The sequence below is a fragment of the Gorilla gorilla genome, chromosome 3, assembly GCF_029281585.2.
Source record: "Gorilla gorilla gorilla isolate KB3781 chromosome 3, NHGRI_mGorGor1-v2.1_pri, whole genome shotgun sequence".
In the NCBI taxonomy this organism is placed as follows: Eukaryota; Metazoa; Chordata; class Mammalia; order Primates; family Hominidae; genus Gorilla; species Gorilla gorilla.
This window is the reverse complement of record NC_073227.2, coordinates 115396001-115423726: the sequence shown is the minus strand read 5'-3', so window position 1 is coordinate 115423726 and position 27726 is coordinate 115396001. Positions and strand designations below refer to the sequence as shown.

The 27726-nt window shown below is 34.5% G+C and overlaps 1 protein-coding gene across 4 annotated transcripts in view; it reads right to left on the bottom strand.

Moving 5' to 3' along the window:
* The window catches only part of BMPR1B (bone morphogenetic protein receptor type 1B), a 398018-nt gene that overhangs the window by 43162 nt on the left and 327130 nt on the right, over nt 1–27726 (bottom strand). For all 4 annotated transcript variants that reach the window (XM_055385715.2, XM_019025349.4, XM_055385716.2 and 1 more), the window contains one exon: nt 8437–8596. In XM_055385715.2, the coding sequence (XP_055241690.1) occupies nt 8437–8579 (143 nt within the window). In that variant the 5' untranslated portion in view covers nt 8580–8596. The remainder of the gene's footprint in view (nt 1–8436; nt 8597–27726) is intronic.

Genomic DNA, 27726 nt, shown 5'->3' with positions numbered 1-27726 from the left:
AAAATTATCGGAAAATATGGTCATCCTAATTTTATGATATCAGGAAGGTATAGGGGCTAGAGAAGTACCCTAAATTAAATCTAAAGACTAATTTCTCCTTATCATGGGTTCTTCTTACTCAAAATAGGAGTAAATAGAAATGCACTTCTAGGCAACTGTTAAGAATAAAAAAGAAAAGGCAAAGAAAAAGCTGCTAAAGCTATTGTCAAGTTACTGCTATGATGTCCTAGGAAATTTAAAGAAACATCAGAGACAGTAAATTCAAGCTTTAAAAATACACACCCCTTGTCTGCAAAGAGAGAGGAGCTAAAAATATAAAGAGGGGAGACCCTGAGAAAATAGTCCCTTCCCCTACAAGCCATAAATTCATAAAGGAATCAAATATTTAGTTGGAAGACAAGAAAGGAGGCGAGACAGCCATTTCAATGGCATATTAGCTGCCACAAAGCAAATTAATTTATATGCTTCTCACTGACATTGCTCTCCAGCAAGGAACATCAACTGGAAACTAGCACTACAATTACAGAAGTTCAAGAATTACTTGAAAACTTTCAACCCTAAAGCAAGTACAAATGGAAACAAAGCTATGTTCCGCAGTCAAAGCTAATCAATTTTGCCCACCTCTAAGAGATGGCTACAGGCTGTCACAATTAACTCTTACCATTGGCCTATGTGAACATTCTGCTGCCTGGTTGCCATGTTTAAGCTTAGTTTTGTATAGAGATTGTTACCCTCGTTCCCAGAGTGTCGGAAGTGCTAAAAAGATGAGATGAAGAATCATGAAGGAAATAAAAGTGGAAATAATTTTAAACAAAATTGAAAGTAAGTGAGATATATACATGAACATAGGATGAATCAGGGAACTGTAGTAATGATTATGAATGAAATAAAAAGACAATTGATGTAACATTTCAAAAATGCTGTCCCTGTGTTATAGACAAAGAAAAGTGATAGCAAAATGAAACAGTAGTTGAGTGCACAAGATATTCAGTCACCAGTGCTAACTGCCTCCTGACATAATGTTAACTCATGAAAAAGCAAAGCACTTGAGAATTTAAAGACTGCATGAAGTCAAAGCAGTGATAATACAAGTCTTGTTTTTCTTGAAGAGGATTCAGGGAGAGAAGAAAAAGAATATGAAAAAGAAAGAAAAACAAAACAGAAACAATTTTGTTACAATTCTTGGATGATTATACAGGTTCTAGGCTCCTTAAGTTCCCCAAATATTCCAAAAGCAAAGGACTGTCTAGAAGGAACATCTAGAAAAATCATCAGGCATTTAACCACCTCAAGAGATTTTCAGTGTGCCCAGGTGAACATACACTTGCAAAAAAGGTGTCTACCTGTTTTAAAACTTCAAGGGACCAAGCGATACTCTTTTCAGGTAGATGCGCATTCAGAGAACAGATGCATTTATTATGGTCAAAAATTTATTTCATTTATTATGGTCAAAACAGATTTATAATATAGCCTTCTGGAACCCAACTCATTCATTAGTTGTTGTAGAATGGTTAGAAACCAATTTTAGAAGATGTCTAAAACTGCACTGATAGCATCTTTATTTCACATGAATATAGTGTTTACAAGGTTTACCCAAACTTTGGTCCCTTTAATTCTATTATTCCACTAAGATCTTATGTTTCTTTATTGTAAACCCCAGGGTTGTTCATATAGCCACCACAGTTGAGAAGAGACTATTGTAGAACTTTTTCTCTAACAGTTTAGATCTTCATAAAGATTCATTTAACTGTAAAACAATTATTTAAAGTATTAGTTAAAAAGAGTTTATCTGCTCTGTTCAATCAAGTGATAGGAAATTTGAAAGCATTATATTTATATGATGGGTATCTGCTCAGTTGCATCTGGCTGGAAAGATTAACAGTTTTCCTACAACAACTCTTAAATTTCTTTTGAATTTCCTTTACATTTTAGTCAGAATTGATTTTTAAAGGTTAACTGATTTTAGGTCATCTGTAAACAAGTTCTTAAGAACATCTTGTCTTCTAAAATATCTATTTCTCACTCAAGGGAGTAAAGTCAGTTTTCAGTTTTTGTCACAGGTAAACGCAAAGATACACATAACTTTTAGAATTACCATTTAAAGGGTGCAGCTTTTTAGTCCATTAACTAAAACAGCTGAAAGCTGCTCACAGCTTTGTTAACAGTGGTATGTTTTACACTTATCAAGCATACTATGACTCCAGCAGAGCTGGGTGCTGAGTATGCAAGGGTGCATTTTGAGGAACTCATAATCTATGAAGGCCACCAATCCTCGAAAAGAGAAAAGTCATTTAACTTCCAGGAATAGGGACAGACATCATAAGCTGCCTAAGTGTTTTCTACTGATTGTGAAGTAACCAAAGAAGAATGCTGAGTGTGGTAATTATTAAAGTAATAGAATCCTACTTCTTTTCCCCTATCATCTTAGATGATGGATTCCCATAGCAGTGGACGGAATATAGCGTGAAATACATATGAGTCTACTTTCCCCTTCCCTGGCTTTCCTTCTGAGGGGTCACAGTATTGGGAGAAGGTGAAGTTACAACATTAACGACAAAGTACCAATGTGAGAGATGCCCCTTTTATTTATCCTCAAGATCATGTAACTGTCAGACATCCTTCCCTGGTACCCTTGCCAAATGATTTAGCATTTTGTTTATTTTTTCTATGAGGTACAAGATTTTTTGAAATTGTCTCAGTTTTTACATTCAACCAGCATTAGTATAATTTCACCCAATGCGTACCCTCACCACATCTCACCTTGACAGCTCTGAGAGCCTTCCTGCAGGACTTCCTCTCTCCTCTCCTGACTCTAATCCATTCCATATAGCAAGCCTGATAAATCCTACATTTTTTGTCTCTGCTCAAAAATCTTCAAGAGTTCTCTCTGTATAATTTTAAAGTGCCCTGCACTATCACTTTCTATTAACTCCAGCAACAAACTGGGACCATCTAAAATTCTCACTGATGACTAATGAGAGGTACAAGAGGAGAGTTATTCCTTATAAAAGCCTCCATATGTGAATTTAAAATCACAGCCTCTTATAACTGAATGTTCTCACTCATAGGTGGGAACTGAACAATGAGAACACATGGACACAGGAAGGGGAACATCACACACCGGGGACTGTTGTGGGGTGGGGGATCGGGGGAGGGATAGCATTAGGAGATACACCTAATGCTAAATGACGAGTTAATGGGTGCAGCACACCAACATGGCGCATGTTGTACACATATGTAACAAAGCTGCACATTGTGCACACGTCCCCTAAAACTTAAAGTATAATAATAATAATAATAAAAAGAAGTTCTAATGAAGAACCCACCATTCTCTTAGGTGCAATGGTTTGAAATCAACATCTTCTACTGGAAAAAAAAATAATTAAATAGATCAATATTTAAATGGCCTGGGCAACCGTGGAAAAAATAAAACCCTGGATGGTTTATAATGACATTCAGTATGCAAGGTAAAACGTGCAAACAAACTGGAACAATGCACGCTTAAATCCTCTGAGACCTACGGTCAGGAGCACCTGTTTGAAAACATACCACCACACTCAGCAAGAGGTTTAAAAAGCCTGAGTTAACACAAACTTTGTAAAAAGGCTCCAGCCCCTAAGCTTTTCTTTCTTCCACCTGTGACTCTTCAGGATACAGAGCTGGAGGCTTATCTAATTCCTCATTTAAGCAGCCTGGTGTCATTTGCACATCCTTTGTGCAAACATTCAATTTGATTTATTACATCTGTAAACCCTGAAAACTGCCCAGGCAGGAGAATTCTTGGTAAGAAACCAATAAGATAAGTAAAGAAGTATTAAAGATTGTCTTTGAAGAAAATAGTCAAAAATAATTTTTTAAATGCATAACATGCGTGAGGAAGTGGAGGGACTTGAGAGAGGTGGTAAGATAGAAACAAAAATGTGATTACAGACCACATCAAGTAAAACAAGGAATGATATGCAAAGCCAGATCTGATTATATAGAGAAAAAATACATAAACAAGGCTGAGATAACACTTGCTAGGACAGGAAACTGAAACAGAACACTGGCATGTTGAAAGCCACATAAGGAGAGTTACTCAAGGAAACTATAGCACTCAAGGTATGCAGTGATGGTCTGTCATCCTAGGAGTAGAATCTGGAAATGGAACTCGATGGATTACAACGCAAATTGACACATGGAAGGATATTTAGAAAACAGACGCTATCTCGAGGGAGAGAGGACAATGGCTTTACCCCTTACTTTGAAATATAAATATAAAAAAGGCTCTATTACTGTATTCAGTCACACTATGTTTGTACTACATCCTTTAATGCGAATATCATGAGCAATGGAAATGGCATGGATTTTGGAAGCAGCTGTATCTGCACCTGACAGAGATCAAGCCAAGAATGACTCTGGCCTTGGCGAAGGCTGACAGAGTAATTAATGGTACTGAAAAGGAGTTTACAAGCCTCTAAAACCTTGCACATGTCCTCTAAATTAGCATGTGGGATTTCAGGTTCTCTTTTAAGTACTATTCACTCTTGCCTCCTTTTGGATTATTCTCTCCAGGGAGGTGGAAGTGATAATGAACATGAAACCTACCATAACACTCAGTTTGACTAAGATCTGGGTGGTACAAGGCCTCAGGCCAGACAATTTAGACCAGCCCTTTTCTAAGGTACACATTAGAAAATACAACCTTATCCTTTAAACTGTTTTACCTAGAAGGGTAATACTTAGTGTAGCATTACTCAAGGTGTGTTCCCCTGCAGGTCAGCAAACTGCTTGCTACTGATCTGGGAAGGGGTGAATTTAAAAATGAAAACTTGTATAGCAATCTAAAGGAACAAATTTATGTCTGTTGAAGGTAAATATTAGGCAATAAAAATGGAGCATGTATTTTGTAAGTATTTTAAAAATTAATTTTTCTAAAAATTTGTTTTTTATTATAATTTAGCAAAGTATCAGTATACAATTTATTGTGGAGAGAAAATTATCTCTCACTAGAGATAGCCTGAGAAGTACCGATTTGGAGGGTAGAGAGTAGAGTGTGCTTACAGGAATGGAAGTAGAAAGTCCTGGATTTATATAGGTCTTAGGACAAAGAAACAAATGTGGCCCCTGTGATTCACATATGACTGATCTCAGCTCACAGGAAGATTCAACTGAAATCAATACTTCATTAGGAAAATACATGTGCCTTTTACTCAAGAGTGAATGTTTGCTCCTTTGAGAACCAATGTCAGAACTGGCCGCTGGCCAAGAATTCAGGACTTTGGAGTCCCGGCCACAATTTTTCTATCATATCATCATAACTATGGAAAATTACTTAACTTTTTAGAGCCTCGGAATTCTCACCTAGCAAACATAGATAGTGCTACATTCTTTATAGGAATGTTACAATGAATAAAGAAAGGTAAAAGTAAACATGCTAATATTTATTAAAAATTCAATAAATATTAGTTTTCTGTTAACTTCTACAAGTTAATCCATTGATGTTGACGGCAATGGTATATCTATGTTCTTTTGAGGGATTCCATTTTTACTGTGGCTGTTTTTCTTTCTTCTGTATTTTTGTTTACTTTTTCTTTGCTGTCATAAATCAAAGTTTGACAACCATATAACACATAACCCATTTTAATCTGACTTCCATCTCTACTACATTAAATATCTCTAAACTGCAGTTATCAGTGTCTATAAATCTGATTGCCATTTTTCAGTTCTTATTCTACTCTCTAATAGATCCAACATAGCTGACCTTACTACCTCTCTAAGTAAACCTGGCTTCAGTGACACCATACTCACTGCTTTACTGTGAATTCTTTAGTATCTTGCAGACATCCCCTTTACCCAAGCATTAAATGTCTCATGGCCAAGTCATACACTGGTCGATTGTTCTATTATTAATCCCAATTCTTCATACTTTACCAGGGACAATGCTTCCCCTTGACTGTGACCTTGATTTTGTCACTTGATTTGGAAAATTCAATGTCAGAGGACACAATATGAGCAGAAGTTTTAAAAGATTACTCCTTTACACTCCTGTGAGAAACAATATGCCTTGGGTAGCTGCTGATCCAAAATAAAAAAAAAATGAAGAAATGTGCAGCAGGCCTAAACTCAAACAGCAGCATGAAGTGAAGCCCACCTAATCCCAGCAGAGTGCAGCACGGATACAGCCTCCTTATAAACCCCTGAATGAAAAATAAGCGTTTTTAATTATAAGCCACTGTGGTTCTGAGGTTATCTGTTTCACCGCAAACAGTGACTAATGCTCTGCGCATTTTGACCTCTCTCCTCAACCTCTTCTCTGAGCCCCAGATCCATATCCAACTGCATACTGATACCTCTACTCAGAGATATAAAAATCCTCAAATGTATCATGTCCAGATTGGAACTTGGTTCTTTTCATCTGTCCTCTTTCATTAAAAGTCTACCTTACGCATTTAAATCTACATCTGGAAACTTATAAAGCCTCTCTGGTTGTCCTCCTAGAAGATATCTAATCCATCATCATACAGCTCTATCTTCTAAATATTTCTCAAATAGATCTCACTCACTCCTACACCAGCACCACCCTAGCTCAAGATCATTTGAGCACATGAACTGATTTTACTGAATCCACTGTTCAATTTCCCTGACCTAACTGTTCTTGAATTCACTTCTGTCTCCTTCTAATACATCCAATATTCTGCAGCAAAGAAACAAATCAGATCATGTCAACCCTACCACCACTCCTGCTGCAAAACTCCCTTCACTTGCTTCCCAACACCCTTAGGAATAAGATCACGTTCTTAATATAGCCCACCAGGTCACAGTCACTATACCTCCTGTCTCAGCTCCTACCACTATGCTCTACTGTTCCTACTCCCTGATCCTACTCCCTGTACTCTAGAAAAAACAGTTTCTTTTGAACATGCCAAGCTTCTTCCCACAACAGAATTTCCACTGCAGATACCCTGACTGAACACTTTCTATCAAACCAACTTAGGACATCCAAATGGCTTATCAGGAAAACAGGACAAAATATTTGGAAAATCCTGATCACCAGGACAATAGCTCAAATGACACACACAGGCGTATTCTGACTACCACAGACTTAAGACACAATAGTAAAATACCCCATGCTACTTTGTTTGCTCCTGCTAATTTTCCTTTCTTTCAAACATTTTTAAACTCTCCTGATACTTTTTCTATTTACTATAAAGAGGCAGTGTTTCCCTGGAAAAAATTGAGCTTTGGAATCATTTTACCTTGGCAAAAAATTCAGTGGTCACAACTTTGTAGTACAAGAGTCAAGTTACTAGACCTCTCTGGATCCCAAATTTCATTTGTCTAAAGGTGAGAATAAGTTGTTTTGCTGATTAAATGAGATATATATTTATGAATACACCCAGGTTTCCCTCCCTGTGTTACTCAGTCATGTTTCTTGTGCTAAATATACACGGTTCTTGGAATACCCTGGTAAGCTTATATTAGATTTTGCTTCATGGGAAACTTAAAAACCTTTTTTAAAAAGCTCTCAGAAAGGAAAAAAAAAAGCATTCAACTCAGCTTTGCGTACCTTCTGGCTAATGAAGCCTCAAATGGTTGCTCAGATATTCTACCTGGGCTCTAAACCTAGCAGTCCACCTTTCTATTTAAGTTCACGCCCTCTCTTGAAGCTTAAGGCACACTCTGCTTCTCTGACATTTTAACTCTTGAGGGCTGTGCTCTTCTAGATAGCTGACCCACTTCTCTCTTGGCACACACTGGCCTCATTAGGCTATAGCTCTTTATCCACTGTTGACCTTACCGTAAGGAGTAAATGCAGCAACAGTGATCAGAGGAATGGATGGAGCTGCATAAAGGCATTTAAGGAAGAAAAAGGCAAAATAGTTCAGTTTCAAATGTTATAAAGTATCTATAAGAACATGATTACCTATTAAAGAGTATTTTCTAGTATTTGGACAATGTCTTTCTTAGCAACTTGGGGAATCGCATGAGCTCTACCACTGCACTGCTTCCCAGAGTCAGTTTATGAATATTCCCAGCAGCTTAGGTGTTCTTTCCAAAATACTAACATCAGCATGATGAATGCTTGAAACAAACAAACAAACAAACAAACAAAATCACACGCATTTGACAGCCTCTGATGTTTAACTAATTGTGGGGACCAGGTCTTTTGAAAGAAAATAATTGGCATTTGCACCTTTACCAGGAGCCTGGGATCTGAGGTCTGTGTTCATGTGTATGTGAGCTGTCTGGAGGGATCAAAAAGAATCTTAGAACATTGTTTCAGGGTGAAACACAATTCAATATTTCTCTAATACAAGCACAGCTCTAAGAGTTTATGATAGTGTTAGGCATTGTTCTCTAAAATGTGTTCTTTGAAACACTAGCCTACAGTTGCATAGTTGAAAAAGTGTGACTTTTTGTTAAAGCTAGCTTTAAATCATTTATATCACCAACCTGCAAATATTGTTGACTGAGTCTTCTGGACAATGGTGGTGGCATTTACAACGCAAGACCTTTGGACGGGGGGTGGGGGCTGTACTCTCACCATCCTCTTTCTTGGTGCCCACATTTAATTTTCCTGCACTTCGCAAAAGCATGTTATCAAGGAAGTTTGCTGAAAGAAGAAATAGTGAGAGTTAGGCATCTGTGGGGAAGACTACCCCAGTCTTCTGTTCAAACGAAAACATGAGATTACATTTTAAAATGAAGTATTCAAGATACTTAAAGATTTAAACAGAAAAACAGACATTTTGGTATTTTGATTAAAATCATGTCTTTTACCTAGTATACACCTCATACAGAATAAAGAAAGACCCATAATCCTTTCAGGATGATATTTTATGTATTAAATTGTAACAGCTATATTTAATCGAGTGCAAGGAGCTCAATGAGACATTATATAGACAACCTCTACTATATCTGGTAATTCCATTGGTAAACACTATCACATCCTCATTTTTCAGATGAGAAAATAAGACTCAAAGTTTAAGAGATCTGCACACAGATAATGGATAGACTATGGAGCCAGCATTTAAACTCAAATTGTTTCAGCTTTAAAACTGTCTATCTACCATATCACAGAGTCTCTCTACTTTAGGTATATTATGTATATTATGTACTTCTTTTTAAAAAAATTATGAGAAATATTTAATCTGTAAAATTGGGTAAGAAGACAAAAACTTAGTTAATATCAAGACACATTTCAAAAGATACATCCTCCCCATCAGCATGGGGAAATGCAAAATGCCTACCTATTACTGTAGTGATATTCCTACCATCTTTGATAGAAGGCACCATGGTAGACATGATCTCTTAGAAAGAGATGTTCTGGGTTCAACATTAGGCTTTACTATTTACCAAGTTAGTTGTCCTTAGATAACTTTATAAATAATCTTGTGACTCATGTTCTTATCCTTAAAATGGAGATAATTATAGACACCAAAACTCATGTCAAGAGCTTAGAATGTTTATGTTACACAGAAGAGGGCATGCATTAATTATTACCTATTTTGTTTCAGGCGTTGTGGTAAGAGCTCTTATACATGCCATGTAACTGCATAAATTGTCACCGTGAGCAGTTTTCAATTTAAAATCTCTCTCATAACACATTTAGCTTATCTATAGTGAAATCCAAGATCAACAAAAATATTTAAAAATTGCTGGGTTAAAAAACTGAAATTTTAGGTCAGAAGTATAAGATATGCCACATATTTGTTATATTTTTAAACCAAAAATGAATGCCTGCAGGTAATGGTTCCATCAGAGAATTACAAGTCTATTTTTTTAATCTGTGATAATTTTTCCTGACCTTCTGCATGTTAAACGAATTATTCAGATTCTTACAGAAAAAAATAGTTGAAAGAAAAAGCAATAAAATTTGTCAATATATCAGAATTTTCTCTCTATTAACTATAATATTTCATTAGATTATTCAAATTTATAAAAGATGTGCATCTAAGTTTCTCAAACAGTTTCCTGTAAATTTTGTCCAGAAAAAAAAATGTTGATTGCAGTGGGCACCTGTGGCATATGAGAAGACTGTCGTATGCAGAATCCCACCCCAGCCACAGCGATTTTGATTCTGTAGGTCACAGGCAAGCCAGGAAATGTGCATATTCAACAAGATCTCATGTAACTCTGAAACAAATTACTTGTAGACTCCACTTAGAAAAACCCTAGATTAAGCAAATAATATGTAATCCAACCACACAATTACTCCCAATACATGTATTATTTCTATATAGTATGCTCATCCTTAGGTTAAATTCCCAAATAAAGTGAGGTTAAATAGTTCACGTCACTGCCTTATCTTGAAAGCCATTTGTTCCAAGTTTGTCCACATGGGAGTGCAGCACTGCTTGCTATGCCAGGGTAGAGTGTGTAGGTGTACCTATATCTCACCCTGTCATGGTAAGCTCCTTCTTTCTAAACCTGGTTCTCAATGTTACTGCCTTTATGACCTGAGTCACCTCAGTAGACCAAGTAATAAAAATAGAGTATTTAAAATTTATTACTTCCTGCTTCCTTTCATACCAGACCCTTTATTTTTGATGCTTTAAAACACAATAATAAAAATTCACTTATGATGCAAATGTCTACTACCAAATATGTATTGGGTGCCCTCCCATTTTCCAGGCACAGCCTGTTTAACTAGGATGAATTAAACACACACAGAATTTACCAGCTGGTGGGAAAAGCTGTTAAATGGAACAGTGACACCAAATGGTCTAAAGTAGAAAAGAAAATATCCTCATGTGATTAGAAGTAAGATGCTATTTTCTAAGAAACATTTTAAGAGACAATTCATGATTTTGTCACATTGTGAATTTATTTAAAGAGTGGTATAAAATTTGGCTAGAAGAAGTGGTATAAAATTTGGTTCTTCACAATATTGCTTATAACAACTCATATTTGCAACACTAGAGGATTAGGTATATTTGTAAAATGGGATTCCTATATAGCCATTAAAATGCTGATGCAGAAATATATTTACTGACAAGAAAAAATGTTATAGTATAATTTTTGGTTTTACTTACAGGGTATTCTAGTTATTAAATCCCACTATAATAAGAGAAAAAGGGGCTAAGAAAATGAGCCTACAATATGAGATCAAGGGAGGAGACACTAACAATAAAAACCTGAAAAGCAGAAAGACAGGCAGTCACTTGTCTACAGGATCAAAATTGCTGTGGCTCAGGGTCAGATTCTGCATATGACAATCTTCTCATATGCCACAGGTGCCCACTGCAATCAACATTTTTTTTTCTGGACAAAATTTACAGGAAACTGTAGGAGAAAGTTAGATGCACATCTTGTATAAATTTTGAATAATCTAATGAAATATTAGAGTTAATAATTAGAGAGTAAATTCTGATATATTGAATTGATAATAAAGCTACAAAAGCTGATTTTTAAGCCAAATGTGGGGGAAAGCTAAGAAGCAAAGCTTTACTGCTTAACACCAAAAAGGCTCCAGAAATGGTATCAAAGGTACTTCTAAAAGTACTTCTAAAAGGGGGAAGGGGATATTAAAATAGCATGAGGCTGAAAATATAAGTACAGTAATTAGAACTTCAGATATCCTTTTCTATTCCCTACACGCTAGCAGTATTCTTTCCTACCCCTGCAGGAGATTAGAAGGGCAAAAGCAATACACATATCACTGAGATGCCTTCTTTATTTTTCGATTTTACCATCAAGGCCAAGGACTGTAGGACACCAAGCACAGAAGAGGGCAGGAGTACCATCTTACTGCAAACATTCAGTGAACATTCACACTGGATGTTGCCTCCTCCAGTTCACCTTCCCCACATGGCTTCCAGAACTCAATGCAGCCTGGTACGCTCCTTCTTTACTGGGTAATTTGACCAGGTCAAGAATAAACAGCATAAAGATAGTAATCTTGTGAGTTTCTCAGTGAAACAGCTCTGCAATGTTATCCTACATGAGGCCCACTGGTGACAACAGAGCTTGCAGTCAGTTCTTCTGTGATCCATTCTCATACACATGAGCCACTAATTTAGGGTAAATAGATATTTGAAAAAACCTCAAAGACAGAATAAAACAAACACTATTTGGAAGAAGTAGATTATATTAAAGAAAGTAAAGACTTTAAAAAATTATTATTAATACTCTCATCTTACAAAAATACATTACATCATGAAACAAGAACACGTTGCTACAAAAAGAGAATAACAAGAACTTTAAAAATATAATTGCATAAATGAAAATCCCAGCAGGTGAGCTGAAAGATGAAGATTAGGAAATCTACAACACAGTATAAAATACAAAGATGGAAAAGTTAAGTAACTTAGAGCATGAATCCAGATTTAACATCTGAATAATATTAGCTCTAGAAAGAGAGACTTGAGAAAACAGAGGAAAGAAAATCATCAAATAATCATGCACGATTTTCATAATGAAAACTCATGAGTTCCTAATTTGAAAGAACCCATATAGCCCATGTGAATAGATCCACACCACGTTACTGTAAAATTTTGTAACGCTGTAGACAAAGAGACACCCTAATTTTTTTTATAGAGAGGAAAAGTGAGGGAGAGAAAGAGAAAAGAGATAAAAAATAAGTATGGCATTGAACTTTGTTGAGAAAAACTAGAAACTAGAATAAAATAGAACAATGCCTTCAAAAGTCTGAGGGAAAATTTTTCCAAATCAGAAATAAATACCTGGGCAAATTAAGAGTGAGGGCAGGGGAAAAAAAGCATTTTAATATTTTCTGAGTCTCAAAAATTTACCTCCCATGTATCTTTCTCAGAAAGTTACTGGAGGAGATATTCCCTCCAAATGAAGGTATAAACAAGAAAAAAGATGGAATAGGTACCTGCTAATGGTAGATCCATCCCAAGAGAAGACGAAGCTTACCTCCAAGATAATGGTAAATGTGGATAATAAGATGAGACATTGCATAGGACTTCAGGAGCAAGCAGGCCTCATTGAAGGCAGGTCAAAAGATGTTGGAAGAGAGAACTCTAAGATGTTGAAATTAATAAAACGACTTATGTATATTAAATTTAAACTGGGAGTTTGGAAACGCATTTGTAATGAGAACACAGGGGACTAAGGAACCAAATATTTAAACTCTTATACAGACGGGAGATGGGAATATGTACGTATATAGTGGGAGCAGGGATGAGAAAAAATAACTAAATCCTCATCTTTGATAGTGGAAAGTCAAAGGTAATGCCTAAGATTTAATAATACAGAAAGAGTAGTACAGTTATTTATTTAGAGATACAGACGAAAATGCCAAAACAATGAAAACAGGTACAGGGGTAGTTGCCACGCGGAAAGGAGAACTTGGGAGGATGTTTGTTAAAAAATAATAAATAAATCTCTTTCAACTATGTAAAAGCAAACCTACTGTAACGTGTGTGTGCGTGTGTGTGCGTGTGCGTGCGTGAAACAGAGAGAGATGTATAGAAGGATTCACATCACCATATAAGCACTGATGAAATACATGAAAATCCTGCATCTTTTAGAAAAATGTGATTATCTCTGTCAGGGAATACTGAATTTTATATTATCAAATTTTTACAATCTACTTTCAAAGGGGCCATAATTCCTCTTTCTACATTCCTGTTTCTATATCTGCATGGATCTATGGAGTAGCAAATTAGGACAGATAATAGTTGGAGCTATTTAAATGCATTTACAAATTCCTTGTCCATTCAATATAAGGAAGTAATTAGTCACATATCCTGATGTGGAATAAAGCACATCAATGAACAATGAAGGAATGGGACATCAAAAGAGAATCGAGCCAAGAAGGAACTTCTCTAGCTAATCTTCACAATGGGATTCCCCTCTGGATCAATGACTACGGCTTGGTAGTTAACACTAAATCCACTGATGGCTCATCATGTTTTCATGTGTTATGTTTACACGTGTGCTTAAATTGTTGGTAAATCTACATTCTACAGTCTACAATCTGCACAAGTCACAATATTTCCAATCACCTGATAACTTTAAAATAATTGATGGCCGGGTGCGGTGGCTCATGCCCATAATCCCAGCACTTTGGGAGGCTGAGGCAGGCAGATCACGAGGTCAGGGGATGCAGACCATCCTGGCTAACACGGTGAAACCACGTCTCTACTAAAAATACAAAAAATTAGTCGGGCATGGTAGGGGCACCTGTAGTCCCAGCTACTCGGGAGTCTGAGGCAGGAGAATGGTGTGAACCTGGGAGGTAGAGCTTGCAGTGAGCCCAGATCGCGCCACTGCACTCCAGCCTGGGTGACAGAATGAGACTCTGTCCCAAAAATAAATAAATAAATACTTGATAATGTGTAGGTTAACAGATATAAGGCAAGGCGGAAGAGAAGCAGCAGCAGAATGAACCTGGTGAGACTCACCTTAAACGCTAAGAAAACCATGAAAAAGAAAGATGGTAAGATGCACATGTACCCTAAAACTTAAAGTATAATAAAAATAAATAAATAAAAATAAAAGCCACAAAAAAAAAAGATCTTCATGTGTACTCCACATTTGAGAAAAGGGCCAACGAGAAACTGCACTGTTTTATCTAACTTTATAATTATGCAAAGGTATTTATAAAAGGATCATTTTAATATCAAGTCATACTGAAGTTGTACAAAAATCCAGCCTCACGGACACAAGTCAGGCATTTTGGATCATAAACAAGACAGAACTTATCAGCTATGACATTAAAAAGGTAATTACACGCATATATATAAATAATCATTTTATGAAAACATGAATTTGCCTGATAATTATGATGCTGAAATAATAAATAGAAGAAAAGACAAATGGCATGTATTCATAATAAATGTAAATATCAAGATGACTAACAAACATCCAGTGGATTAGCAATAATGAAGATATATCCCAAATATCAGATATCTGATTAAAATAACATATAAGAATGTACTTTCTCACATTTTATTATATTAGTATCCTAATATACTAGGCAGCCATCAAAAGAGATAAAAGATACATTTAGTTGACTCATATAAATATTTATTAATTAAATCCTCATTTTACTTGATTTTGTTTTAGTTTTATAAAAAATGATAACCCTTGAAAACAACTGGAAGGTATCTAACCATTAAAAAAATTAAATGTAATTTAGTACATTCTGTTTACTAAATCAATAGAATAAAATCTACAAAAAAGTTTTTCACCAAAGAAAGTCAGGCTGGGTGCCGTGGCTTACACTTGTAATCCCAGCACTTTAGGAGGTTGAGGAGGGTGGATCATGAGGTCGAGATGGAGACCATCCTGGCCAACATGGTGAGACCCTGTCTCTACCAAAAATACAAAAATTAGCTGGGCATGGTGGCACATGCCTGTAGTCCCAGCTACTTGGGAGGCTGAGGCAGGAGAATCACTTGAACCCAGGAGGTGGAGGTTGCAGTGAGCTGAGATCACACCACTGCACTCCAGCCTGGCGACAGATCGAGACTCTGTCTCAACATAAAAAAGAAAGAAAGAAAGAAAGTCAAATAGTGAATAGTTTCTAGTTAATTGTAAAGCAAATGTCAACAAAATTGATTATTTCTTCCCAAATGCATTTTAAATAATTATAGGCTTTCAATAAATATTTAAAAACAGAATCATGAATAAACCTGACAGAAAATATAAAGAAAAAACTGAGAAAAATTACCCTTTCAGGAAATTTCTCAGGAATAAATACTATATCAAATAAGTCACTCATTAAGAGCCCATTCCATTTTGCCATTTTTTTCTTTTATTCCTTCGTCCCTCCCTCCCCTCTCTTCTCTCTTCTTCCCTCTTTCTCTCTTTAATAACTGATCTTTAAAACAGTGTAAATCCAGACACTACACATGTGTGGTTCACTTAGCTTGTTACGTATAGTTACATATATATTATATAGTTATATATAAATTAATATATAAATATTATATATAGTTTTATATATATAACTATATGTAAATATATATAACTATATGTAAATATATAACTATATACAGTTATGTATATAACTATATTATATAAACTATATATAATATATAATTTATATCATATACTATATATTAAGCTATATAACTATATATAATAAAGTTATATATAACTTTAGTTACATATATTTAATTTGTTTTAATATTGAAATTTAATTAAATATATATGTTTAAATTAAATATATATAACTAGTTATATATTTATATACCTATATATATAACTATAGTTATATATTTATATACCTATATATTTATATATAACTATATATATTTATATATGTCTCTATATAATTATATAGTTATATATATAGTTTAGTTTACTAACTAAATTATCATGATAATAAAAAGTAAGGCTTTTGGAAGCCACTCTAAAATTGGTTCTCATTTTTCAGAGGATCGTTGGATTTTTGGCGTGCAAATAAACAACAGAATTATTTTCATAGGATGTTTGTGTGTTACTGAATCACGACTAAATTATATTCCTTACGATTCTTATAAGGAATAATACAAAAATAGAATATTAAGAATATTTCTTTAGAAATAGATTTACAGATTTTTCAGGCAAATCAATGAAATTTCATGAAATTACCTAACTATCAGAATGCAATATTGTGACTTCCATTCAATTACAAGGACTAAAAAGGAAGTTATTTTTCTTGAATATCCTGAATATCTTTTCTGGAAAATATATTGCAGTTATATACATGTTTTTAGCTATGTACATGTTTTCTATGGAATCTCTTGTAGTAGGAAATAAGGTAGAGTTATAATTTCTTTAAAGTATTTAATTGAAAACAGTGGACAATAATGAGCTGGAAGCCTCATATAAACACTATAAAATAACTTCTTTAATGTATATAACTTAATCAGTTCCTTATTTTAAAAATATTTCTATATTATTTTATATTATTATATACTCATATACGTGATTTTTGCAGAAAAAAACAGAAAATGCAGAACAAAAGTAAAATGTAAAAAAAATTTCATACTATTACATATCAAGGGTACAATGTTACAAAAATTAAATTTTATCTTCAATATTAATCCATTACATCCTAAAGTGTGTTTTAACCATATTTAGTTTTAGTAACATTCTTATGAGTTCAAAAATATCATAAATAAAAAATTTTTAATTTGTGATATAAAGGACTGTTTTATGTCATAGTCAAAAGGGTATCAAAATCCACTGTCACATTTAAATGCAGAGAGAAAAATCTGTATGAACAGTAGAGATAATTCAAGTAATATTAAATTCAATATGTAATACACTTAGAAATGGATATGAGACTTTAAAATTCATTAAAAAGTGACATATAATCATTTTGTGTCATACAAGGTCTACTAATAATCTATCTTCCTTTATCTTTTTCATTTTTAAATTCTTTGAATATCACAAAACTTAACCAAATGTTGATTCTCATCACTGTTCTTCACCTTCTACACCAGAGGGCAGGCAGGGGCAAGAAGAGAAATTGAAATTCATATTACACAAGTTTGCACTTTAAATGTCCAGGGTAAAGAGGTTAGTGGAAGAAAAATTTTAAAGTACTGAACTGGCTAGCAACAACTTTGGGAATGACCCATCCTACAGCTATTTGTACCGTTATGATAACAAATAATGCAAATCAATGCCCATTTTCTTTCTTAACCAAAACTAGTTTAAATACTCACAGTTTTTTTAAGAGTCTATTTCACACAGGAATAAAACTCTGATTAGAGCTTTAAAACAATATTAATTTTTAAAATAACTTTTTGTGACATCAGATAGTTTAATCACTAATTTTTATTTTCAACACTTAAACCCTGAATCATTTAACTCAATTTACTGTCTAAATTTTTCAACTCTAAAGGCCTGAGTTTCATTTTCATCACCTAACCATTTTTCCTTATACTAAAGTACTTTCGAATAAATCATTTTCTATGCTCTTCGCAGCAAAAAATTTAGGAAAAAAAATATATATATATATACACTAAATAATTAATAAAAAGTTGGGACATATGCCTAAACTTTTCTGGAAAGTAACAAAATATAAATACAATTTTTATTAAAAAATACCAGAGCAAAATCATATGTAGGGAAAGAACAGATTTTCTAATATTAACTGTGATGTTACCTACACAGGAATCTTTCTCCTTCAACAGACAGAAATCAGATAAAAGATAAGGGAAGATGTTGGTGCTAAATTCCCGGACATGCTATGCAGGAGTGAAATGTCAGATGACAAAGCAATATCAGGTATGGTCACTGAGCAGTGGAGCTAGACTTGATGACGATGTAGGGTAAAATAGACAAATGGGTTCAAACTCGAGCTCAGCTACTTAAATGGCTTAGCAAGTGACTTAACTAACTTCCTTATAGAAAACGTGGAGAGTAGCAGTACTCACTGGTTGCAGTGGGGTGGAGGAGAAATCCACATAAAGCATCAACTATGGTTCTTTGCACATAGTAATTGTCAATAATAATAAATTGTTGTTTTATGTGCTGCTGACTCTTACCATTATTCAGTTTTCTCTTCCTTTTCCCTACTCCTTTATCTCCCGTTTCTATTTGTCTTCCTTTCCTTTTCTCCCCTATTATCTTTTCCCCTTCCTGGCTCTCCTCTTCCTCAATTCCTCTTTCTTTTGCTTCATTTTACTGCCTTTTACTTTTCCTTCCTTTCTAGATTAATCACGGTGAGCAAAGAGTCTATAAAAATATAAGGTTTTCAGCTTAAGAAACATACTGAAAGTTTGTTCAAGGATGACTAAAATATTCTTATTTTCTTTCATCTCTTGGCACATTGATTCATTTAGCAAATAATCATTAAATCCATTTACATAACACAATGACCCAGAGTACTTGACGGTGTCCTCAATAAAATAACAATCTTGCTTGTAAGACAAATCAGCTACACGTGGAACACTGTGAGACAAATCAACTACATATGGAAAGCCGAAATACATATAGGAAAACAATAAAAGAGATGTCACAATGCCACATAATTGCCAAATTAAGTCCTAGACAGGAGTGCATAAGAGGGAAGATTACTTTGTGTGGCAGTAATCAACCAGTATCTTTTATGGAAACTATAACCACCAAAACCAGGGATATTGCCAGTTTTTAATTTCAGCCACTCATGGTCAACACTAATGAGTAGGTTAAGAGACACACTAATTTTAAATATAAGTGCTGGCTCTTTCTAGAAACCAGGGCTTCATAAAATATTTGTGAGTGTTTCTATTCACTGGCATTGTTTCTCTTTTCACCATACTCACACATCGACATTACACATCACCCGGGTTATGATGAATAATCATGTTTTCAACATTTTCACATCAGAAAAACCCTGCCAAGAGACCTATAAAAGCTTCAATCACTCAAACATTTTATGTGATACCAGACTATGACATAAAAAAATTATAAGAGTAAATATGACATACAAGTCAACAGACAACATAAACATTTTATATTCATTTGTTTTCCAGGTAATTGACATAGAATTATAAACCTCAGCAGGAATAGTAATTATGATAGTAATAAAAATTCTTTGGACATCATAATTACACTCTTTAAATTTAAAACAATAGCTAGCCTTTCCCTTAGGTTTTACTCTGCTTTTGAATTTAGAGAAACTCAATCAAAATGTTTATATAAATTAAAAACCTTTGAAAAATCTCTAAAACACAACTTGTTTATAAGTATTTTTAATAAAAGCAACAATATAAGAACAAAATTAACTTGACAAGCAAGTAACCATGATTTAAAAATATGCAACATCAAGCTGAAGCCACTGTCATAAAATAGCATAATCTCAGCTGATAGAATGATTAAAAATTAAAAATGCCTTTGTATTTTATAATACTTAATGTGTCAATTCAGCTCCACATTGTTAGAAAAGAAACTGAACCGTGGTCTCTTTGACAATAATGTCAGTTAACTAGAACTTGGCAGATTTCCAAGCCAGGAGCTATGGTTTTATTCAGCAGTTTCTATGAATGCTCTGCTTCACAGAGTTCCGAAGCTAATCAAAGTAGATGTTCAACTTGCCTCCACACCAAAAATTACTCTGCAGCTTTGCAAAGCACTCCCAAGACAGCCTAGTGTATAAAACTATTTTATAGATGCATATATGTAAAAAAGGGAAGTGACAATGAAGTCAGACAAACCAGAAACCAAATCACCGTGTTTGTGCTATTCTTTTTCCCCAAAGAAAAAACCTGGAAAGCATTTAGAACCTCTCTGCTTCTAATCCTTACCATACCCTCTAATAGGAAAACTGTTAAAGGTAACCTTAGCTATTACTGACTTTAAAATATTCAAATATATTGCTAGTTCAAATATTTAAATATTTGAGGCATAAAATATAGTATATATATTTCAAGCTAAACACTATTATCAACTATTATCATCACCAATGAGTTTAAAGGTCTATCTCTGGTGAAACAATATGGAATAATGATCACCAGGAATAAAACGAATAAGAATGCAATGTAAACATTAGAAAGCCATCATAGTTTTAAGAGAACAAACTGTAAACCAAAGAAAACTGTTTAAAATCTGCAGTGCCACCCATGTGCTTTTACACTTATCTGCTGTGCGTCACAGAAAAATTTTCTAAGATAGCTACCAAAAATGATATGAATTACTAAAATATACTTGCCCTCACTTCTCCAAATGTATACTTTATCATGCCAAAACAATTTATATCCTTCCTGGTAAAAAATAAATATCTTAGCAACTATATTTTTGAAACATTCATTTGATCTAACATCTAAATCATTACATTTATACTTTAAAGAATCATTTTGCATTTTTTAAAACTCATACTTGCAAGAAAGAAACCTAGACCTTTATAACCTATGAATTTAGAAGTGTATAGTTGATACATTAATAGTAAAAGAATTCACAACATCAAAAACTATAAAAAATTTAACCACAAGACCTTTATACAACCACAACACTTGATTTTAACCTTGACAGTGTTGAAAATGTGTAGGGAGGGGCAAACACGCACTCACTCCAACACACATAACACAAAAGTTAAAATAATATATATAAGAACATCATTAATTTAAAAGTAAGCTAAATTATACACTACCAGAAGAGTTCGGCTACATGGTATTTTCTTGCCATGTAATTTTTTTAGACAAAATTTTTGATCCCCTTGAATTAGTCTATTTCACCATCTATGCCAAAAAAGGCTAAGTTCTAACAGCTTTTATTGTGCCAGAATTGGCTTTACTCATCTTGCTTACATTTTTTGGAGGGAAAAAAAAAACAGTCTCTGTGAGATATAAAGCTTCTCCCACTACTCACTTTTGATTTCTGTACGCTTGATATATGGTTGCCAGGCTCCCTAGGATGAGAGACATGACGAGGAGGCACAGAATTGCTAGGGGTTTCCACTAAAAAGCCCAGCACCGTAGGCAGCACTAATCCTGCACCTGTGATATGTTATTCAGCAGTTAAGAAATGCAGCCCAGACTGTGGTTGCCTAATACAGCTCAGCTGTTTTTCTCAGTAGTCCCTTTGATTATAAGCTGGTAAGAGAGATTATTCCGGTCAAGCAATGAGCTATGTTCAGGACCCATGGCATATGACAGTGGAAAGGTAAAAAAGAAAAGAAACCTAGGAGTCAAAAACAAACCAAAACATAACAAAACAAAACAAAAAAAAAAAAAAGAAAAGAAAAAAAGAAAGAAAAGAAAAAGGAAAAAGAATGAAAAAAATGTCACTGACCACAGTGTGTTATGCAACATTTCCAGATGGTTAAAAGCTACCTCTGCGTCTATGCAAGGCAGAAAAATATCTAGAATTCATCATTTAAATATCTAGAAATCTATCTTTATAATATCCTTTGACATTCAGAATGCTATTTCAATATGCAATGTCTTAAGTTTATCTTAAGAGAATCTCAATTTCACAAACCAATCAACTACACATTTAGAAATCTTTCATTAAAGAGGTTTACCTTTACTAAATGTCAAATTCCTTTTAAAATTTGGAAAATTTCAAAATGTTTGGAAAACTGAAGACCAAATGAATACCATTATTTCTATATTTTTATTAAATCTACCATATCATTTGACTTGATTCATTAAAAATTTGATATAAAATTTATATTTGAGACACAGCTATCCTATTCATTATATATGGTTAAAACAGAATGAAATATTTATTAGAGTCAACTTAAAGCCTCTAACTAGTCCATATTGATTTAAGAGATATTTGTCATACACAAATATTAAGAAATATTTACCATACACAAATATTTCAAAGTGCTGTAAGCACTTTGGGCTCAAAGAGTTGAAGAAGAAATGGCCACTACGTTCATGAACCTTAAAATCTATTTGGAGAGTGTGGCATAAAAGTTGTCAATTTTGTTGTTGTTCTTTTGTCATAAAAGGTCTGCTGATTGTTCACTCACACCAAAGGTTCACTCTATTTCCTTTTATACTATAGATAAACATAAAATCATGTGTCCTCCAAGCTAGTATCTGTGCCACTTTAAACAAATGACCTGAAATCTTATCCAAAAAACAGATACCTTTGCCTAACAGCAGATGGTTAAAAACAAACCAAAAAATTCCTTTACAAAAAGAGCTGAAATAAAGAAAATATATCAATTCAAAATGTAAATATAATTTTTATAAAATGTAACTATAATTTAAATATATATATTAAAGAACATGTTAAACATTTTAAGTTATTTTTGTTATTGCTGTTTATATACTAATTCCCTACTAGCCAAAAAGTATATTAAAAATTTTGTTAGAAAAAAATATGCATAGGATATGTATTAAAATCAATAGGGTCAAAAAAAATTCCTGTGTACATGAGAACATTCTCTCTCAACAGAATTTGACAAATCTTATAGTTTTCCCTTGTATTCAAACACCTGGGTTAGAATACTGCATTTCAATTTCCGAGTAACACCCTGAGGCCGAATGAAAGAATAATGGTATTCAAGAAGTGTGCTGTAAGATGTTTTACTAGTATTCCCCTAACTCTACCATTAGTCTATATCCAAAGTAAAATAAGACAGTTGAATTGGAACCTGGATATATGTTAAGTCTAGAGTTCATAGAGTTTTGATAATTTATGATAAATCTTTTTTCTTGAAATTATACTTAATAGGCTGAAATACTGAAGCACCATCTACTTTGCTTTGATTTGTAGGAAGAAGACTGCCAAAGGACAATCTTGTTGAATTCTGGGCAGAAACACTAAGGAGAGATCTGAATTGAAACTATGTTATTATAATAATTGTGTTATCTTCAATCTGGGCATGGCACACACAGGAACATTCTGGCCTGATGCTGCTCAAGCTCTCCCTCTTTGGATAAATAAATGGCTTCAGTTTTCAAAACATTCTCCTAAAGCACTTTTATATTCTTATTTTTTAAATTGTATAACACCCAGTACACCTCAGTGGTCCCAGTCTTTAAAAGCCTTGTTAATTTTACCTGTAAATTTTCTTTCTTTATATTCTTTTATCGAATTCATATCTTCTCATTTATGCCAGTAATGTTCTCACCCATAAACTCTACCCTAAGGTCAAAATGTTTCCTTCCTCCTCTTTTAAATAACTGTCAATATGGGCTCTCCCAATAAACAAACCACCACCAAAAAAAGAACAACAAAAAGCCTGTATCTGGGATGCTATGTGAGAAATAATTACCCTTCACAAACCCTATCTTCAGATATTTCTGTATTTTAAGCCACACCAACATAAGGTAGATGCATTTGTGTGTGTTATGTTTTTCCACCTTGAAATATTTTTAAGAAGTTGGATATATTATCTTAAACTTCAGTATCAGAGTGAGTTAAGAAATAAACACATTGTATTTAAATGACCAAAGTGATCCCAAACAATCACAATACTAATATGGGGGCAAAGGACCATGGCTATCTTAATGGCCACTTCAGTCAAAATTTTCCACATTCTAAAAGAACAAATGAGATCAAACAAAATATTTTACCAAATTGTATTCATTGGTACTTCAGTTATGAAAACTATTCCCTGTATTTACCTACAGAATCCTCTATCTTCTATGTAAAAACTCAGCAAAGAATTAAAGGTTGGCAAAACTTGTCAGTTTTAACTCTCATGGTCAAGTCTGTTGATCTTCACTAGGAGTCTCATAGCTTTTTTTTTCTTCTTTCCTCTAAAGAAAAAACTTAATGACCTTTCAAAATGAATAGGCCCGATTTATAATAAATGATTAGTTAACAATTGAAGTTTTTTAGTTTCTTTCTTTCTTGGGAAACAAAAAATACTCACTTTTATTATTAAGCCCGTAATAACTATTTGGTAGTAATACAAATATTTCCTAGTGGCTCCCATTTTCTAGCAGCAAGTCAAACAGCCTCAAGAGAAAAGTATTAAAATTGTGCTATTATGACATAGCAGATAATCTGGAATAAAACAGATCCCTCTAGGATCATTATATCCTAAAAGTTCTTTGCCCCAGTCTTAGAACATGGCACTTTTGAGCATGCTAAAATCATGATAAGGACATATTTCTCTTCTCATTTCACACCAATAAAGGAGGAAAAAAGCCTTGTCCTATAGGCACCATCAAAATAATCTACCCACCCCCAACTATGCCAGGCTCCTGTCTCTGTGGAGTTCAGTGGCTCCTCACTAGCAGGAAAGTATAAGCAGAGAGACCATTAGTTATGACATGGAGACTCTAGCTGATAATGCTGACTCACTTCAGGAGCTATTATACTATAAACATTGTGCTGAAAGCCATTTATCTGCATTTTAGGATAAACAGCAGAAAAGTCTCAATTAAATAGACTGCAAGAAATAAGCTGCTGATGTCAAACCAAGTGAAGCTTACTTTTGAAAAGAAAAATCTGTGAATGTAATAAAAATCAATATGGGACATCAGGGAAGTTAAAACAGAAAATTCAACATTTTATTTTATAATATAATTATAAACATAACTTTCAAATTTTATAAGATCGGCTTATTTATCAAAGTTATTGCACACTACTTTGAAGTTCAAAGTAAATTTACTGAAACTTGACAGACATTCTCTTAAGAAACAACATTTATGGTACTACTGGCACTGAGCCAATGTATGCTATCAAGGAAAGCTTTATCTGTCACTGAGCAAAAGGTGAAGTTCAATTAGGTCAGTTTTATCACTTCTTTTCCTACACACAAACTATGAGGAGAGATCATTTCTTTTCTTTCTTTTCTTTCTTTTATTTATTTATTTTTTTGAGACAGGGTCCCACTCTGTTGCCCAGGTTAGAGTACAGTGACACAATCACAGCTAACTGCAGTCTCAATCTCCTGTGCTTAAGTGATCCTCCCACCTCAGCTTCCCTTAGCAGCTGGGACCACAGGCATGCACCACCAAGCCTGGCTAATTTTTCTATTTTTTGTAGAGACGGCATTTCGCCATGTTGTCCAGGTGGGTCTTGAACTCCTGGACTCAAGCAGTTCACCTGCCTTGGCCTCCCAAAGTTCTGGGATTATGGGTGTGAGCCACTGCACCTGGCTGAGAGATAATTTCTAAATGACTCCCTTCAAGAAGAAAACACGAGTGCTATTTTACATCTAACTGTAAACACACACACACACACATCTATCTCTAGCATGTTAAAATGCTTCAAGGAAAACACTATAAAATTAAATATAATTTATCATGGAACCATAGAGGCTTTATTCCACAATTGATTAGAAGGATATGAGACAAAGTTCGTGACCAGCCTGGCCAACATGGCCAAACCCTGTCTCCACTAAAAATACAAAAATTAGCCAGGTGTGGTGGCACACACCTGTAATCCCAGCTACTAGAGAGGCTGAGGCAGGAGAATCACTTGAGCCTGCAGGCGGAGGCTGAAGTGAGTGGAAATTGTGCCGCTGAAGTGAGTGGAAATTGTGCCACTGCACTCCAGCCTGGGTGACAGGTGAGACTCTGTCAAAAAAAAAAAAAAAAAAAGAAGGATATGAGACACACCAAGGCCTTTACTCCAAGGACCACATGTAGGTAAAACATAACATTTAGAATTTATTTTTCCTACTTGCCAGAAAACAAATCAAAATCTTCTCTCTTTCATATTTCCAAATGTCAGAAGCTTTTCAAAACAATTTTGAGGTTAGCAAAGAGAACACACAGGTGTGTGTTATGTCAACTACTGAAAGCAAATAAAGGTTAGCCTGGAATCTGATCTCTCTACCGACACATTCTTGTGGGCATTACAAATGCTCCCTGAAGGAATATTACACTAATGCTGACTAATTTTTTAAAACATCCCAAATCTCATTAGATCTATTCCTTAGCAGTATTGTTCAAAGGCATGACCTCTACTAACATCAAACTCACTGCCACTTCTTAGTAAACCTTTAATGTTTTCTCCAGTATCACCTCCTCTGTTCTGTTTCACTGACAATACAACAGGTTGAACAACAATAAAATATTCAATATCAACACATGTAAGTTTTTGTCATGTCATGAAAACTATGACAGCCCACAAACAATTAAATGTTAGGTTATCAGTAACAAATGCTTAAGAATACTGGTTCGTATTAATGGCTATGGGTCTTAAGAAAACCATTACATATTTTGACTGCTGTGTAACAAGCCTGGCACAGAAAGATGGCAACAGTACTTTCATATCTGAAATTACCAGTGTTCAAGCTAAAAATTGTATTTGTCATTCAAAACCTCTATTAAACACAAACAGCAACGAATATGACATGTTCTTAATTTTTAAAAAATAGGGACAAGAAAGGATTCTTGCTATCAAATGACTCCAATCAAGATTAGAAAAATCTTTCCACCAATAAAATGACCTAATAGTCATAGCTTTATGAATGTTTATTAATGATCCAGAATAATCATATCAGTTTATACCTTTAAAATTAACTGTCAATCATATTAACATTCATTCAAAAGATTTTGTATTTTTATAAACCCTCCTTTTTACACACACACACACACACACACACACACACACACACACAAATATGTCCACAGTGAGGGTCAACAGGTAACAAATTATTCCCACAAAACCTGTCTCTTCTTGCCAAATGTTCCTAATATTTTATAAACCTCACAAGTAACTCACTACTGGACAAACCTTCCAGCTAATGATCAAAAATATAAAACTTCAAAATATTTTTCACTTTTTCTAAGTTCTTCATAAAATGCCTGAATGCTCATGCCCCAGAAAAAGCTAATGCACAAAACAGGATATACCACGGCACTCTCAACTTCCGCTGCAACATCAAGACTAGCTGATAACTTTGCTTATATATTTTCTATTTACACATATCAAGTTTCCCAGCATTACTTTCCTCCTCACAAGCAGCGAACCCAGAGACCTTCATTACTAACATTCCACAATGCATGGAGAAAGCAAGTTGAGGGGCCGGGAGTGGTCCAAGTGTCTCTCTACTTGAGTGTATGTGCAGAATGTCTTTTTGATCTGAGATCCTTTTCTGCCTCCTTCTTGATTTCTTGTTTTCCAGTGGTTTCTCAAAAACTTTGGTATTCTTTGAGACCCAGATGTCTCCTTTCTTCTCTCCTGCACACACTGAGAGGACAGGAAACAGCAGGTGTGAAATGTTTCTGTTTGCCTCTCTCGACTTCACAAGCAACTCCTGTTTGCGAACTGTCTTTCATCCTTGCTTGCTGTCTCAGGGGAGTGACCTGCCATTGGTCTGCTGGATCCCATCTCTTCTCACACACCCAGATGTACAGCCATGGCCACAGTCCCTCTCACAGAGGATGGTTTGCTTTGATACATTCCTTCTTGGGTTATGATCAAAGAGTCATT